This window comes from Gallus gallus, chromosome 1 (genome assembly GCF_016699485.2).
Source record: "Gallus gallus isolate bGalGal1 chromosome 1, bGalGal1.mat.broiler.GRCg7b, whole genome shotgun sequence".
Taxonomy (NCBI): Eukaryota; Metazoa; Chordata; class Aves; order Galliformes; family Phasianidae; genus Gallus; species Gallus gallus.
In genome coordinates this window covers 175,765,979-175,783,410 of record NC_052532.1, presented here as the reverse complement: position 1 = coordinate 175,783,410, position 17,432 = coordinate 175,765,979, and the positions used below count along the sequence as shown (strand labels likewise).

Here is a 17,432-nt window from a genome sequence, read left to right as displayed (position 1 = left end):
TTTCAAGAGCACGTGTAGTAGATGTTTCTTCTCCTATATGCTTGAAATCAGCTACTTATACTATTTACTTCTACAGTCTAGCTGTGCTTGTGTATGTGTGTGTGTATATATATATATATTATATACAAACACACACAGGTGTGTTAACATTCTTCTTGTTTAACATAACTGTATTTTAATTTACTTTTGAATGTAGGCTGGCAAGGGAGGCTAGACTAGTTTCCACATGGTTGCCTGATCCAGTTCTTGCTACGGCAGCAAGTTGTCGCTGGTTATTAAATCTCCACACTTAAATGTGACGTGTTAGAATTGGGCTACCAATACACAATATAATGTATTGGATCTAGCTCTCTTTCTGACAAAACTATACCACCTTCTTAGAATAAATCAATTATTGTAGTTCATAGTGCTTCATTAGCATTACTATGGTATATCTTTGGCAAATATGTGTCTTAATTTTATGTTTCAGAAACTTGAATAATCTTTCTTGTTTTCTAGGAGGTGCAAAATGGAAGGTTGTTTAGGCTTCTAGCAAAATTGGGAACAATCAATGAGAGGCCAGAGTAAGAAATTCTTGTTCTTGTGGCGTAGAGCATGCAAAACCCAGTTTGCAGTGCAGAATTTCTTCCCTTGTAAATTTAAGCTGAACATTTTTCCCCATATTTGCCTCTGAAGAGATTAGTTGTTAACTCTTGAAACAGTAAGATAAGTAACTTTGACAAAAATATTAAATAAACAAAATGACTACACATAGATATGCCAAATTTGCTTCCAATTGGATTCTCTGAGTTCGTTGTGAGCAACCATAGTTTTTGAGGAAAAGTGTAGCTCTTTTGAACTGCAGCTAATTATGTAGATATGTTTTAAGCCTGTTAATTATCTGCTTGTTTCTTTATGAGGTACTGCATAAAAATTAAGTGTTCCTGTTTGGTTTTCCATTGATTATTGTTTTCTGCATAATTGAGTAGACTTGGCTGGAAGAGTTGTGTTTGCAAAGCTAATTTCTAACATTTACGTGGTAAACTTGTTAAAGAAGGCCACTGTTTTCCTCTGTTGCTTTTCTGTGGGCCTTTCATAGGCATTAACTTCAGATACTTTAGCTGAGAAGCTTTGAATGTGTCATCTTCTGACTGTGTGGCAGGAGATAATAATTTAATTGCAGAGCTTAACAGGAAGCTCAGCAGAGCAGCTGGGTGACTCGGTCAGATAGCACAGTCATGTATATATAAGCTTTCTTTGTCTTAACATTCTGAAGTTTAATATGAGCCTTTGTTTTACACCAGGTTTCAGAAAGACCCAACGTGGTCAGAAACTGGAGACAGGTATTTACTAAAGCTCTTTCGAGATCACCTTTTCCATCAGGTGACAGAAGCGGGTACTCCTTGGATTGACCTCAGTCACATTATCTCATGTCTTAACAAGGTACACTGTATTTGGGTTAGCTTTTAAAAACTGCATGGGTTAAATTTCTTTAGAAAAATATTCCTATTCAAAGCAAGTTGTCATTGGCAGGTTAATTCTGCTGATTTAACTGATGGTTATTTTTTCCCCTATTTTGGTTGAAAACAATGTATTCTCGAAGCTAATACTCAAACATTTATGGATATTGTAAATAAACTTAGTAGTACATTAATGTTCATACTCGGAATTCAGTAATACAGCATGAGATTATATATTAACCTTTTCATCCTAGAACGCATTGAATACTGTGGATAAGCAATGCTGGTCCCTTTATGCTACTCTGGTCTTTTCAATACAGCATAAAGGATCCGTAAAACTCCTTTTACAGGGAGAGGTTTCTGTTGATATAGTTATCACATAAGATGGTCATAAAGCAAGAAGGTCCATTCCTTAACTGTACTGACCAGAGTGGAAGACAGGAGGGTATATCAGGAGGGGAACTGCAACAAAAGTTTGACCAAAATCCAGCACTGACCTGGACAGTGAGGAAAATTTCTGTAACATACTGCGTTAAGCTTATTACTGGTAAAACCCATAGTCTTGCAGTCTTCTAAGAGCTGCACCACTAGCAAAACTTTAGCTGAATGCTGTCACAGTTAACAGTGGGAGGTGTAAGATAGACTACAGGACCTTCAGTGGTTGTAGAGCTGCTTGTTTTGCTCCATAAAGTACAGACTGATTTTTTTTTTTTTGTCAGATCAGCTTTCAACTTATCTTACGTTGTTTTATCAAACTTGAGTAACATGTAGGAGAATAAGACGCTGGTTTTCTTTGTAGCCTCCTGGTCATTCCACTCCCTACATAGAGAGCAGCAATGCAGACACTGACAATATATAGTTTGTGGCTAGTATTTTCTTTTCTAGAATTAGGTAACCAACTTTCTTTTCTATGAATGTTTGTACATACTCAGATCCATTGGCATGAAACAGCTGACTAATTACAGTTACAACTCTTTCTAAACTGTCACAGCTTTTTATCTGCTGTTAGACCACTGCTGTGTATATTTTGAACCATTTTTATCTCTCTGACTGGTGTCTGTAATCACTTCAAAAGGGGCAGTAAAGGGATTGACGAGGCTAAATCGAAAGCATGTTGCTATTCAAATAGTGAAATGTCATCATGAGTTGAAAGCAGTAACACCAGTATAGCTCTGTAACAAGTGGAGAACAGTCCTGAATTTGTAGGTAGGAGACTGTGTCAAAGAATGCCTTATTCTAAAAATGCTCATGGCTAATTTTTTTTTTAAACAGAGGCTCTTCTCTTCTGTGGTTGTGGGCTCAACAAACAAAAAATGTAAGGCTTTGTGGAACTTTGCTTCAGAAACACACTCTACAAAGCATTTCTGAAATCACAGTGTTCATTGGTAGAAGTGGTTATTTGGGCTTTCCTGCTATGCTCCAAAAGCATGCTTTTTGAATGAAACTCACTCCAGTGTTTCAAAAGATCTCTTTTTTTTTCAGTACGGTGGTTTTGAGATCTTTTTTGCTATAGATGCTGATTTAGGGATCCAAAGGAAAACAAAAAGAATGTCATAAATGTTCCTAGTCGGCTTGTGGCTTTCTTAATACAGATCTTCCATATGCTAAACTTACTAAGATATTTTGCCAATTTTGTGAGAGTGAGAACAGTAGACAGTCTCTCGCACAGCCTGAACACGATAACAGTTTGTAATGGGTGTTGGAAGGGAATTGTAGTTTTATCCTACTCTACAAGAATTAAAAGCTAATTGGCTTTCTTTTGTCCTTCTAAGCTATTCACAAAGCAGAAGCTTTACATTTGGGAGGTTACAGCTCTTAAGGTTATGATCAGAATGTTATTTTTAGAAGATAAATGCAAGCACTTTCTAATTTGCTGTGTTGCTTCAGACAGCAGCCAGCGTTTCAGTGCCAAATGTAATTGTCTTTTTGCCAGTCACTACAGCATTACATTTATTTAATCCTACTGGGGCTGTATTTTCAAAGATCATCTCAGTGATGTCATACCCTACTTGCCTCTGCCTCACCTTCCATATGGGAGCTGGAAATTTTTTAGTATCAGATTTTGGAAATATCAGCATATGAAGCCACAAAGCTTTTCATTACAAGAGTCAGTTCTCCATTGCTGGAGGTGTCTTGCAAAGTGAGATCATAAGAAAGTGTCAGAAGGGGCTGTCAGCACATGAACTATGATGTTTCCCTGCTCTGAATTAAGATTTTGTGATATATCTCTAATGTAAGTAGTGTAGCACACATGCATCCCAAATTGCTACTTCTCTGCTCTGTTCCTGAAACTTGCTAGTGAAAGGAATCCAGCAGCCTCCTTAAAGGAGATCGTGCCATTTGTGGAGCTTCGTGTGTTCTAAATAGATTTCATTACAAAAGTGTTTCTGCATCTATTACAGGCAATTGTCATCAAATATTGGTGACAGGAGTTGCATGGAGGTTGCTTGGAAGATCATGCAACTCAATTCTGCTATTACTTTAATATTGTATTTGAGAAGTCAGAACAAAACATGAAAACAAATGTGGAACAAATTTTAATCTTTAAGCCTGAATTATCCTTTCATTTATGGACTGTAAGTAGGTAATGTTTTTCTTAGAATAAGGGAAGAAGTGTACTCTACAGAAGGCTTGAACTAGTTTGTGTCCACTATGGAAAAAACATGAGATTGGGGTTTCTACCGTTATTCAGAGTTCTTGGGGTTGGTCCATCCATTTATTCATTTCTAGAATGGGCAAGAGGTAATTTACCTACTCTGCTAGGAAGCATGTGGATCTTGCGTGCAAATATAGTGGATGATGTGCAAATGTTATGTCAAACGTTCTGTTCACCAGGAGCTATCTGAAAATTATACTGGGTATTCTGTACAGGGGGAAGTAGTGTTGCAGGATTACTTGCTTTATGGACAGGGAAGAAAACAACGGTAACCTAGTCCACAGGTGTGGGATGTCCATCATGTTAAGACCAAAATGTCTTGATTTCTTGGCAAGTACGTTGTTCTCGTGGAGCTCAGATGTGTTAACAAAGGAAGGAAGGATCTGAGTTGCACCAAAATAATGTACTTGCAAAGAAATCGATTGCTTTTGTTATTGGGGAAATGTTTTGCCATTTATTTCACGCTTCTTTTATTTTATCTTTTGCATTCTTGTTACAGTTAGATGCTGGTGTGCCAGAAAAAATAAGCCTCATTTCCAGAGATGAGAAGAGTGTACTTGTGGTAACTTACAGCGATTTAAAACGCTGCTTTGAAAATACTTTTCAAGAACTGATTGCAGCCGCAAATGGTCAGTTGTAGTATTTGCTGAAAGCATGCAGGACATTGCTGAGGAACTTAACCAATAGCAAATTGCACTACAGCTGAATTGTTGTTGTCATCTCATTTCACATTTGGGAAACAAACAGGAGATGAGCAAAGCTGCTTGCACTTCAGTCAGGTACACTGTTACTTGAAGGGAAGAATGTTTTCACTTATCCTAGAGCTAAGGCTGCCATTGGAGGCTTTATCTGTGAAGAATTTATTTTAGATTAAGGAACACATCAGGTGCATGATGTTCCTGCTTTTATTTTTTCCACTTGTATATGCACTAATTTTAATTTTTTTAAGACTTTTCTGATCTCTGAAGTTTTGCCACATTGTATACTTAAGGGAAACTCTTTGCAAGGACGTTTCTGGGATACATTTTTTGTCACTGAGGATAAAGCAAAATTTATTCATTTTTGATATTATTTGCACCCAGAATAGCATAAAGGACCAGGTAAATAATTTAATAGAAATTGTGTTCTATTAATTACCATTTAGTTCGTAACCTCTGTAAAAGTGTGTTGTATGCAAGCTCTGTATGCCACCCACTGTTAGCTCGGAAAAAAAGAAGACGAGACTTTAAAATCGATCAGCTTGAAGTATCACTGAATTGACCAAAAGCAAAAAAGGAAAGAAGGTTCCCTATTATTTGAATTAAACTTTGTCTAAGCGAAGTGACGAAAATAGCATCATGGGAAACATCTATAATTTAAGGAGCATATCAGATTTGCTCTAAACACAACCATCGCCTTTTAAAAAATGTTTGTATGTTTTCCTGCTAGTCAGAAGCATTTACATTTATGCAATTTTTTAATAGATTTTTTTTTTAAAGAAATTGTGTTAAAATGCCTGAAGTTTCAGGAGTGTATTACTTTAGGTTATTTACAGTATAATTTTTTGTATAAAGTTCTGTTCTTTGAACCACAGCTTTATTATGGTACGCTACACTGGATACAGATACAAAGACACTGTTAAAAGAAGATTAACTAAACACAGCAGTTGTCTGGCATCAAGAGCTTTTCAAGTTTTACGGCCTGAATCTGGAGGGATAATGATCTGCTGTGCCTTTGCAGTCACTGCTTAGCCCAAAGTAATATTACTTTTGATAATACTCAATACATGAATATTCCTGAAGTAATTCAGTCTCAAAAGTCTGGAATTTTCCTCCTCAATTACCTTTCTAACATTTGGACGTGCAGTTGTCTCCAAACTTGGGTATTCGTGGGATTTCTAGTTAAACACCTACACTTTGATACTGAAGACTGCCAAATACGTAGGAATTTTCTTTCTTAAAGCAGTAGTGAAGACTGTATCTATCCTTTCCCAGCACTGAATGTTTTAATAGCACTGGGTGCTCACCATGGAGAAAATGTGGAAACTCAAAAGGTCAGGACAGACTCTAAGCACTTGCAACTGATGTTACTGGCATCGATTTTAATAATTCTCAATATTTGTAGTTTTCAGAGAAGTTTTTAATATTTCTCTGTCCACTTTTATAAGCTTTAAAATGATTCTCCGCCTTGAGACTTGCATCAAGGAAAGCAACTCTCGTCACATCGAAAGCTTTGAAGACTAGGGACGTGCTTTACACGTTTTAGAAAATGTGGTTGAATCCACATAAGGTAGCATCAGTTGTTGAGTTTAAAGATCGATTATTGTTGCATTTGATCAAATGAATTTTAAAAGGAACATAATGTTTAATATTCAAACGATAACAGTTGCCAGAATGTTCTTTTTAATGTAAAAGGAACAGGAACTTTGAAAAGTGAACGTGGAAAACAGTCTTTTATCATTAGCTCATGTATTTGAGGAAGAGCAGCTGTCTTTTATATGTTTTTTGACAAATCATATTGTAATTCTTTTGTACAAAAAAGAAGTACTTGTATTCTAGAAGAAATATGAAATGCTTAATTTATAAGCGGGCTGAGGTTTTTTCCAGTATTGTTTTCTTTGAAAATGAAAGGGGATCATCTGTTCAGTTGTGGGGTTTGGGAACCTTTGAAAATTTAATTTGTGGACCAATATTTTGTGGAAGTGTAAGGCAGGGGTAAAATAGGGCTTCAATTCTCATCCTTTTTAGACCAGCAAACCACCCTCTGCAAGACATGTCTAAATTGCAAACCTGTGTGTATTTGCATAATGTCAGTTTGCTTCAGCCCCTATTAACCTCAGGACTTGGTTTAAAAACAAAAAGGTAGACAGCTAATAAGTTTTCATACATAAATAATGTCAGCCAGAAAATATTTGGTGTCAGGTAATACATCAAATGATAATAATAATAAAAAAAAAGTTGAGCTTTTTTTTTTTTCCTATTTATTTCATTTGGTTTGTATTTGGGAATGATTTAAACAGTCTGAAGTTCAGCTTGGGTGTTTTTTGGGGGAGAGCCCTTCTACCCCATTTTAATTCCATTTAGAAGGTTGTCCTAAAGTTGTAGTTTGGTCCATTCATAGGAAGAAATTATATGTCTGTATTTATAAAGAAGAGCCACCAGGATGTGTCCTCCTAGATGGGAAATTTAATTCTAACCTTCCTATTCTTACAGCTAAAAGCACAGACGGGGCAACCTTTGAAATCATGTGATGTCGGTCATTTTAATTTTTGTACTGGTTTTAAATTCTGTTGCTGTATTTACTATATTGTAAATATTTTGTTGAGGGTACCTATATATTTTTTGATTTGCCCTTGTTTCGGTAATTCAGGTGTCAACTGCTTCCCCTAAAAAGCACCAGTATGTTAAGTTCTGATGTCATGATCCCAATATGTGTTACTCATCTTTAATCCTGTTTTCATTCTTCATGTGTACAGCAGTATTTTTAATAAAGAATACCAGAAACAATGTGGCCTTTTTTTGACGATGTGAAGTACTGAATTTGGATGTGGGACTTTTCAACTCTTATGCGAGAATTGTATTCTATTCAGCCTTGTTTCTTCTGTGGTTTTGTTTCCAGTACAAAGTTTAAACAGATGTGATTCACAAATAGTTTTTTAGTGCTTGCCACTTGCAGTACATGAGTTATCCTGAAACGTATAGATGCTGATTATCCCGAGTCATACTAGTACACACTTCCTTAATTCTGAGTCAACTCAATAGCAAAGTATATTAATTTCTCTTGACAATTTGCATGTCAAGTAATTGACAGCTTCATTTACCAGAATTTCTTTTCTTTATTGTTAACTTGCAGTGGTGAGATGGCTTACTCTTGGATTGACGTAGAAGATCTTATTCTGTCTATGCTTACGCAACATGAAACTTTGTGCAGTATATATAAAATAGTTGGTAATTAGTATTCATTTAATAAGGAGTTCTTATCCCTTAAATTGCGTTGTTTCTAGAAATTTTATTGCCAGGCCACTCTCCATCATATTTAAAAAGTAGTGGCTGTCATGCAAAGAAGTCCCTGGTGACTGGAAAAAGGTGAACATATCACTCGCATTTTTAAGAAAGGGAGAAAGGAGGACCCAGGGAAACTACAGGCTGGTGAGCCTCACCTCTGTGCCTGGGAAGATCGTGGAGCAGATCCTCCTGAAAGAGACGTAAAGGCATATGAGGGAGGAGCAGGTGATCTGAGACACCTGGCATGGCTTCACCAAGGGTGGCCTTCTGTGATGGAGTGACTGCATCGATGGACAAAGGGAAGGCAAGTGATGCCATCTACTTGGACTTCTTCAAGGTCTTTTGACATGGTCCCCCACCTCGTTCTTATCTGTAAATTGGAGGGAGATGGATTTGAAGGTTGCATTGATCAGTAGATAAGGAATTTATTGGATGATCTCAGCCAGAGGATTGTTGTCGATGGCTCTATGCCCAGGTGGAGACCAGTGAGTGGTGTCCCCCAGGGGTCCAGCTTGGGATTGGCACTCTAAAATGTTTATCAGTGAAACAGATGATGGAATTGAGTGTGCTCTCAGCACATTTGCTGATGACACCAAGCTGAGAGGTGCAGCTGATATGGCAGAAGGAAGGGATGGCATCCACAGGGATGAGTTCCTGGGTGAAGAGCTCATTGAGCATCCCTTCCGAGATGAATGTGGGCATGATAATGGCCTCCCAGTACTTTAAAGGGAACTTATAAGGAGGAGGGAGACCAACTGTTTACAGATGAAGATAGTGATAGGACAAAGGGGAATGGTTTTTAATCTAAATCTCCCCTCTTTTAGTTGGATGTCAGGGGAAGTTATTCACTGACAGACTGGTGAGGTGCTGGCACAGGCTGCTCAGAGAAGCTGTGGATACCCCATCCCTGGAAGTGTTCAAGGCCGAGTTGGATGGAGCCCTGGGCAGCCTGGCCTAGTGCCTGATTTAGTGGTTGGCAACCCTGCCCGTGGCAGGGGGAGTGGAACTAGGTGATCCAACTAGATGATCCTACAACCCAAGTCATTCTATGATTTAAAACTAAAGCTGTGCTTAAGCTCAATGGGAGCTCTTGTCTTCTAGTTTTTCTTAGTAATGTACAGCAAGCGCTGCAGAATGTCCTAAAGCAGTAGGTAATGCTGTTGTGTTCTGTGCCTCCAGAGAAGATACCATCTCAACCTCCTTTCAGCATGGCTTGGAGGTGCAGTTGAATCATAAAATATGGCAGAGAGCCCTTGACAGAACATCTAAGTAGAGGCAGCTTCTCTGGGTTGTGCATCTGGGGTGGGAATTCGGAGGTTTTCTGAACAAGAGGGAACAGATACTGGGCCTAAGCTGAGTTTGTGACACTGCCAGTTCAGAACAGGCTTTGTTGGTGACACCTAGCTCTGTGCGAGCAGAGGGGGGACCGTTAAGGGATATTTGTCACTAGGCTGATCTGTCTTCCCCCACAGTGAAACACTGGCCTTCCTGGAGGCAGAGTTGAGTTTTTGTCTCCAGACACCAGCAAGCATTTCTTAAATACGCTGAGTTTAGTGGGTTTCACTCGCCCAGGGAAGGCGTACAGGTGTCTGTCGCTGTGTCAAGTTGTTGTGCGGAGCGTGCATTCTGTGCAATTGTTCCACATTCCTCTTTGCTCACCAGGCAAAACAATACATGTGGTGTTTTAGTGCTGCTCAGTGCTGAACCATCTGTTGCAGTTATCTTTGATGCTGGATTAACTCATTTGGTAAATTCTTCCAAAAAGCAAAGTTTATTGCATGACTTTAGCGATCAAATACTCTATACGAAGATAGAAAATGTGAGATAAAATATGAGTTATTCACATCACAGAAACGTAGGGGATCCATATAAAAGTAATCTTTGTAGTTCCGTTTTCTTAAATATTTATGCACAAAAAGCATATTTATATATTTACATTGTGCAAACACTTCAGAGATGCATTATCCCGTAATTAATTTTTTGCTGAACTGGACTTAAGAAATTGTTCTCTGAATTTTTTTACTTTTTATTTTTACCAGAAAGAGGCGGTGCAATGATTCGTATTGAAAACTGATGGTCTTTTGGGAAGGAGGAACTGGAACTGATATCCAGTTTAGAAATAGCAGTACATATTTCTTTTACTTGCATACATGAGATCATTTGCCTTTAGGTCTGTTAATGGGTGAAGTTCACAGCTCCTAAAGTGACTCAAGAGATCAGAATCCTATGTAATATTTCCAATGTTTCAGTGTTCTTAAATGGCCAAATCCTTGTTAATATTGAATTCCAAGATGAAAGGGGGTAGTGCATCCCTGCATGCCTTGAACAGGGAATATTCACGTCCTTTCTGAGATGCTATACGAAAGTCTGTTATAAATCAGTGATACATTTTTATTCCTGTACATATATACTATTAACTAACCTAGAAATTCAACTGCCTTCGTTTAAAAAAAACACAAAGCTGCCCTAACTTTCCAAACAGATTGCCATGTCACTTCTACATAATCCCATTGCACTCTAGACACTCTCTAGAAATTAATACTTTGCTTAAAGTATATGCAGTTTAGTAGCCACAGTGTCTTTTCAGACAGATTCCCATAAACAAAATATACTCAGTGCAGTGTTAGAAAGCCCGCTAGATCTCACGGACAGAGCTTGGCTTTAGCGTATCTTGTTGTTTGTTTCCAGTGTGTATGTTGGCATGTTGACAAAGTGCAAAACTTGAGGAATATTTACCTGGTTCCAGTAGGATTGACCAAACTGAGTTGGTCTGTGTTCCCTGTTACCGTAGCACTGGCTCTGATCTTAGTTAGGTCTTTTGTATCCTTGCAAACTGTGTTTTGAAATTCTTGCTTTGCAAGACTCCCCCCCTCTTTTGTCCTCCAGAGCGGTGAGATGTCTCATCTGAGATGTCTCATCATTGGGATGGGTGTCTCATCCCAATCTGGCTCATCCAGAGCAATAGCCTTCCCCAGAGGATCTCAAAGTAGAATTTCCACTGAAAACAGTAGTGTATGATCTCCCTTCTGCTGCCAAGGGACCAAACCACAAACTTGTTTTGTTTGTAATGATGACTGTTCTGGTTGTCAGAAGCACTGGGAAAGTTATTACAGCTATTGCTGTTCAGCATTAGGAAAGGCAAGGCCTAAGCGTTAGTATTTTGCTATGTTTTGTACATGTATATAGTGGTCTGTAGAAACAAAGATCACTTAGATTGTCAATGATATCCTCTTAAATTTCAGCATAATTAAAATTACTTGGGTCAACATGTCTAAACTGATGTTATTTTAGAGAAATCTTTAAAAAATGCATGTTGTGAGGACTGCTCTAAAAGTAATGCCTCCTATTTTATCGCGCTGGTCTGTGACATCACAGGCGGATGTTGGTGGCATGGCAGTAGAGCTTGAACCTTCCCACCAATATTCTGATATGTGTTGTGGTGTGAAAGATGGCAGCAGAGGGGCAGTCTGACAGAATGGCATCTGCCATGAAAGTGTGTATAAAGCAAAGGTGTGTCATTGAGTTTCTCCATGCAGAAGAAGGGGCACCCACTGACATTCGTAGAAGCTTGCTGAACCAAACAGTGGATGTGAGCACAGTGAGGTGGTGGGTGGTGCGCTTTGGTGCTGGTGACAGACGTGAAAGACAAGGCATCATCCAGATGGCCTTGCACAGCTGTCACACCACAAAATGAAGTGTCTCAATCAGCTCATCCACATGAATCAACTAAAGGTGATGACTGTATTGAAAAGTAACATTTTGTAGCTGAGAATTTGCTGTATCAAATACTGTCGTTATTCTTGTATCTGTTGTTGTTTCCATGGAAAAAAATAATAGGAGGCATTACTTTCAGAGCAAGCTACATAAGTCATAGCCCAGAAACACTCAAATGGATGGCTGAGAGTAATGGACCACTGAGCTGTAGTCAGGAGGGGGAGAGTGGCACGCTTTCATTTTCTCCAGCACTGTGTTTCCGTAGGTATATCTTCGCTTGGACTCGCTGAGTTGGTCACAACTGAAACTGCAGAAGCTTCTTGGCTTTGTTATTCCAGAAAGCCCTGACTCCTTGCTCCTACTGACACCTTTCATGCTGAAATAGAGCAGCATCGTTGTTAGCACATTAAACGTGTACTGGCATTTGTTATCATGACTTGAGCGAAGCCACATTACAAGAAGCAGCTTTGTTTATTCTCAGCTGATGGAAACAGCATTGATGCAGATGGGATTGCTTAATGGGACAGCAGAGCAGAGGACTGAAAGAGCCCTTCTGTGTCCCCTTTGAGTCCCCTCTGAGCAGCGATGCTGTGACCAAACATCTTTATTAAAGTGATTGTGCTCATTGTATGTATTATGTGCACACAGGGAAATATCTGAGCGTTAGGCCTAAGCTCTGTTGTTTGTTTGTGGCCGTTGCTGGAGAGCGAAACTTCATTGTGGGGCAAAGTAGTGTGCAGTGTCTGGCTGCTGAACTGTGTGTGCTGGGAGGGTCTCTGTGCTTTATAAGAGAAGACTGAGTGGGAGGAGTGAAGCAGTGAAAGGTCTCAAGCTGTGTGACAAAAGCACAAAGCTGTCAGCATAGATGTATCCAGAGCCCAATGCAATGAGGAGTTCTTAAGACAAGTGACCAGTGCTTTTGGGGAAGGGCAAAAGATGCAGGTGTCTCCTATCTCAACTGCTGGTTTTTATTTAAAGCATTCCTGTCCTGCAAAGAACTGGTTATCCTGTAGGCTGCCTTCTATACAGTGCCCTTTAGAAGAGGAGGTCTTCTCAGATGAGCCACAGCTTGAGATGCTGTTCGCCTTACAGCACTTTCTTGCCCTGATTCTGAGAGTTCCAAGCTTAAAAGGGCTCTTTCAAATGATGAACAAAGTTAAGGCAGGGAGAAGTTTCATACTATTGAGCTTGCATGCTGAAGCTTTACCTGTAGACACAAGAAGCCAGGACACTTCTCATCATTGATTAAATGTGAAATCCCAAATAAAACCTATGTTGGACCATAATGCCTAAAATTAGATTCTCTCTCCCTTATGAGTTCATGGGTGCTTTGGCCCTCTCCTTTTAGAAGGTAAAGAACCTTGGCTGTCCTACCCTTGAATTCCACAGAAAACAGAACGTCTGTTGAGACTTTGAGAGCCCAGGATTTTACTTCTAATTTGCACGGTTAGATGTTCAATAGAAGTACAGTGCAATCAGCCCAGGGCCCTTCCTGACTAGGAGCTGAAGAAGTACTGCTTTCCCTTCAATTTCGTGTTTTTTTGGATCTTTAACTCACAAGCCCATGTGTTTTGTGGAGAGCAAGGTCTCTATCCACAGTAGGAAGCTTGGAGGGTCCTCCCAATCAGACCACTCCGTACTTGTTGGTAGGTGGATGGAGTTCATGAGGAGTCTTCATGATGAGTATTGCAGATGCGTCCCATGTTTTTACACTGCATCTGTTGGCAGATGGACGAGTAATTGCCTTGGAACAAATTCCATAGCTATGTGACAAGGTTAGTCACAGCCTCGGTGGACTTTTAAAAATGGTTTCACAAAGAAATGCTTCAGTGAGTCACATTGTAATTGCTGAGTCTTAAGGAGCAGTGGGCTGGCAGAAGTGCAGTGTGCACACTAACTTATGAGCCTTAAAATCCTCTTATTCCTCACCAGGCTTTGCATCCTGTGAACCTGATTTTTCTTGCAGCCACGGATCGTAATGTTTTGTTGCCGTAGCCCTAGCTTATTCAGAGAGATTAATGCTTTAACAAATAATACCTCGTATCTCAAGGCTGACTAGAAGGCCTGAAGGAATATAGTGGAGCTAAAATAAAGGAAGCTGCAGTGCTATACTCTGCCTCTCCTGAAGCTTACTGACCAACTTTTGTACCAGTAGAGTGCATCTGTTTGTTTTGCCTTGAGTGCACTGGTGTACCCGGGCTCCCACGGAGTGCTCCGAGAGCCTGCAGAGTTGGGCATCTGTGGTCTGGCTTTGTACTGAAACAGAGCTTATAGCCAGCAAAAGGCTTCTTTTGCTGTGAACTATTTCCTCTATGGGAATGTAAATTAGAAAATATCTACTTGGGTTCTAATGGGGATTGTTTGTTGGAGGGAATGGCTGCTTTTTTTCCCTGGCAGCCTGCATTCAGGATCTCAGTGAAGTAGGAGCTTGGTTGTGGCTTTTGAGATGCTTGTTCCAGCTCAGAAATGATGCTCTCAGCCATTTTTCTGGCTTAGAAATTTGCTTTGACTTGGGGGCTTGCTCCACCCTGAGAATTTTGGCTTACATGGATTGGCCTTTCTCACCAATACTGAAAAGCTAGAAAAGAGGTGCAGCTGGGATTCTGCTCACTTGCAAAGAAATGGACCTCAGAGTATTGCTGTGTCTTTGCCCCCAGACCTGTCTATTGAGATCTCAGAACCTGAGGCACTGGAGAGATTTCTCTTTTCCCACTGTTCACATTAACACCTGTTTTCACCTTATTGGCAATAGCAATTGGCAATAGCAAGTCCAAGACTCCTGGAAGCCATGTCAGTAGCTGTGCTCCCTGCCACCACCTGGGCCTGAGAGGCTCATCAGGGCTTGGGGAGATGCTCGTGTCCTGTACTGGGATGGGGTGAATGAGGACACTGCCACTCCTGTGAATGTGTTTGTCTGCATCTGCATCCTAAATTCCAGCATTGAGGTGGATGGAAAGGGATGAGGAGCGCTCCAATTTTGGCCAGGCATTGCAGTGAATGTGGTCTGGGCTGTTCCTACCAGGGCTGAGCCCTTCCTCATCCCAGTGCTGGCACCAGCTGCCCTGGCTGTGAGCTGTTCCTGCTTTCTGAGTCTATTTCAGGGTCATCTTGATAATCCGGCGACCTCAACTAGCTCACTGCAAGGCAAAGCAAGCAGAACAAAGAGGGCAGGAGCACAGAGCAGGACACTTGAGGTGCAAGGGAGGAGGTAGCGCTATTGAGTTAGATCAGCTTACATGTGTAGGACGTCTAGAAGCTCTGTCTTGTGCAGTATTCAGTGCTATGCTTAGAGGTATGTATGTACTGCTCCAGCTTTGCCTAAGTAAAGGATGCTTAGCTAGAAAGCTGACACTTTTAGGAATGTGTGCACACCAAGGGGTCACTGTTAGCATACATGAATGCTTTTCAGCTGTAGTGCTGCAGCAATGCTTGTTTAGCTTGCAGCCAGATGACCTTGTGTGTTCTCAGCCAACTGCTCTGTTCCCTGAGGATTTATATTCTAGCAGGCATGGCTGAGTTCCATTTTTTTTCCTACCCAAGCATTTTTTCCTTATGGAGCTGAGCAGGCTCCTTAAAGCCATTCCAGAGTGAAGCCTGGGCACGTTCCATCCTGCCTGTGCTGCCCAGGGGAAGAGGCAGTGCGTGCATTTCATTTGGGATGCCACGGTGTTGGCTGTATGACTGAGAGCAGCCCCTGCAAGGAACTGCATGTTTTGGCTGTGCAAGCAGGCCTGCCTGCGTGCTCCCACACCTGTGTATCTGCGTACTTAAGCACTGCCCTCTTGGTCACTGGAGCTTTTCTCAAAGCACGGCCTCCCCTCCTTGGCAGCACATTTCAGCTGGCTGCAATTGTTTGCTGAGACAATACCAGACTGCTCGATGGCCCCGCATGGCCAGGCTGGCCTTGACCTCCTGCCAGGGCGGGCCTGGGCCTTCCTCAGTCTTGCCCTGCTGCCAGCTTGGGTGGGCCCAGGGTAGGCTTGGGCTGGCTGTGAGCAGAGAGCTGGATCCAGCTGCAGGCACTGCCAGCGCTGAGAAATAAGTGTCTCCCACTTCCCGAGTTGGTGCTGGCGCAGTGTGGTGCTTAGCACGGCCCTCACTCCCCTCTTGGGCAGCTGTCAGGAATTAGGTGGAGGAAGGTGGCCAATATATTATAGTGTTTAAAGGCAGGAAGAGAAATGAGGCCCTCACATCCATCTATTGTAAAGTTGCCTCTTTAGCATCCTGAGCCCATGGGTGTTAAATGGACCATGCTTAGCTGACTCATGTAAAATGAGGGCAGCAACCAGCAATGGGAGCCTTGTCCTGGCTCGGGTGCCCTTGGGAACGTGCAGGAATGACCGCAAATCCTCCTCAGCCATGTGTTCTTCCTCCCCCTCACCAAGGGCTGGTTTCCTGCAGCTTCTGCCTCCATGGCACGTGCCTGCCCAGCCTGGCACTGAGCTGATGGACAGACAGAGTGCTAACCAGTCCTAAGGGCAATGGATGTGGAAGGGGCTGAGGGCTATTTATCCCTCTGAGGAGGAAAGGGTATGGGAGCTGATTGATTCCTTGACCCAAGTGCTTAGGCAGGGGTTGGACCAGGTCACATCCAGAGGTCCCTTTCCACTGCAGTCATCCTCTGGTTCAGAGGACACCTTAGCGAGGAGCATTGATAGGGCCTGGGCACACCACAGCTGCTTTCGTTAGGTCTGATTCAGCACAAGGACCTTGAGTCCTCCTCTGACTTCTAACATAAAGCAGAAAGGAGTATAAAATACAGACCCAAAGAGTGTCCACTTTTGCTTGCTGCCTGTCCACGTGAAGCGTTTCAGTTCTTCTGAGGCCAGCACCATCCCGCTGTCTGCTTGGTAGTCCTTGAGGAAAACAGAAACCTATTAGTCGTTAGCTGTAAAAATCTGCCAGGCTCGATTCCTACTTAAAAGGTTTTCTTTTCCAAACCATCCTCATTGTAGGGTGCAGTGAACGCATACAGGTGCTGTTAATGCAGATGTAGAGTGATAAAAGAAAGGTGCCTTAAAAGCAAGGTGAGAGTCTGGCCAGCCACCAGGTCAGCCATGAGAGCATCTCATGCCTTTTCCACCTCTCACCACAAAACATGTATATCTTGTCTGAATTACTAAAACTACCCACTCACCCGAGCAGCACAGTGCACATGTCCTGTCAACAGACATGGCCCCAGCTTGTCAGCCTGATACTAGGACTTGTTCATTCCAGCAATCTATAGAGGAAGCATAACCCCCAGGTCTCACTTTTGCGCTAATATTCAAATGAAAACATAAATCCAAAGGATTTTATGCAGTGGTCCCGTGCCAGTGGGACCCAGGCAGGGCTGCTGCCACCAGCCAGATCAGATCAGGCAGGGAGTGCTTGCTGCAAACAGAGCTGATTCTGCACCTCCTGTCAGTAAAGCTTGCAAAGCTGTACAACTCCTTGATCATCTTTGTATGAATCTGCCATGCAAAGAAGAAGAAATCAGTTGCTTATAGTTTTGCCAAGAGTCGCTTACGTTAAATACAAGTTTTTCCTTGATGGGAAGCTCTTCGAATGTCTTTATGCGCTGGGGTGGCTTTATTTTGAAAGTATTTATGTATCTGTTGAACAAAAAAAAAGAACAACTTTGGGTGAGAGTGGGAAGTG

The 17,432-nt window shown here is 41.4% G+C and overlaps 2 protein-coding genes across 12 annotated transcripts in view; one reads left to right on the top strand and one right to left on the bottom strand.

Annotated features, from left to right (window-relative positions):
- The window catches only part of PAN3 (PAN3 poly(A) specific ribonuclease subunit), a 77,476-nt gene extending 69,896 nt beyond the window's left edge, over window positions 1-7,580 (top strand). For 9 of the 11 annotated variants that reach the window (XM_015278733.4, XM_015278729.4, XM_015278725.4 and 6 more), the window contains 3 exons: window positions 499-563; window positions 1,284-1,422; window positions 4,595-7,580. In XM_015278733.4, coding sequence (XP_015134219.1) covers window positions 499-563; window positions 1,284-1,422; window positions 4,595-4,735 — 345 coding nt within the window. In that variant the 3' untranslated portion in view covers window positions 4,736-7,580. Of the gene's footprint in view, window positions 1-498; window positions 564-1,283; window positions 1,423-2,711 lie in introns of those variants that run through there. The other 2 variants (XM_040703909.2, XM_040703928.1) reach the window with 2 other exon arrangements.
- A 2,246-nt stretch (window positions 7,581-9,826) lies between these two features.
- Window positions 9,827-17,432, bottom strand: part of FLT1 (fms related receptor tyrosine kinase 1) — a 103,393-nt gene continuing 95,787 nt past the window's right edge. The window contains exons 28-30 of the mRNA NM_204252.2: window positions 17,302-17,386; window positions 16,557-16,648; window positions 9,827-12,168 (exon numbers count right to left, since the gene is read on the bottom strand). Of these exons, the coding sequence (NP_989583.2) occupies window positions 11,964-12,168; window positions 16,557-16,648; window positions 17,302-17,386 (382 nt within the window). The 3' untranslated portion in view covers window positions 9,827-11,963. The remainder of the gene's footprint in view (window positions 12,169-16,556; window positions 16,649-17,301; window positions 17,387-17,432) is intronic.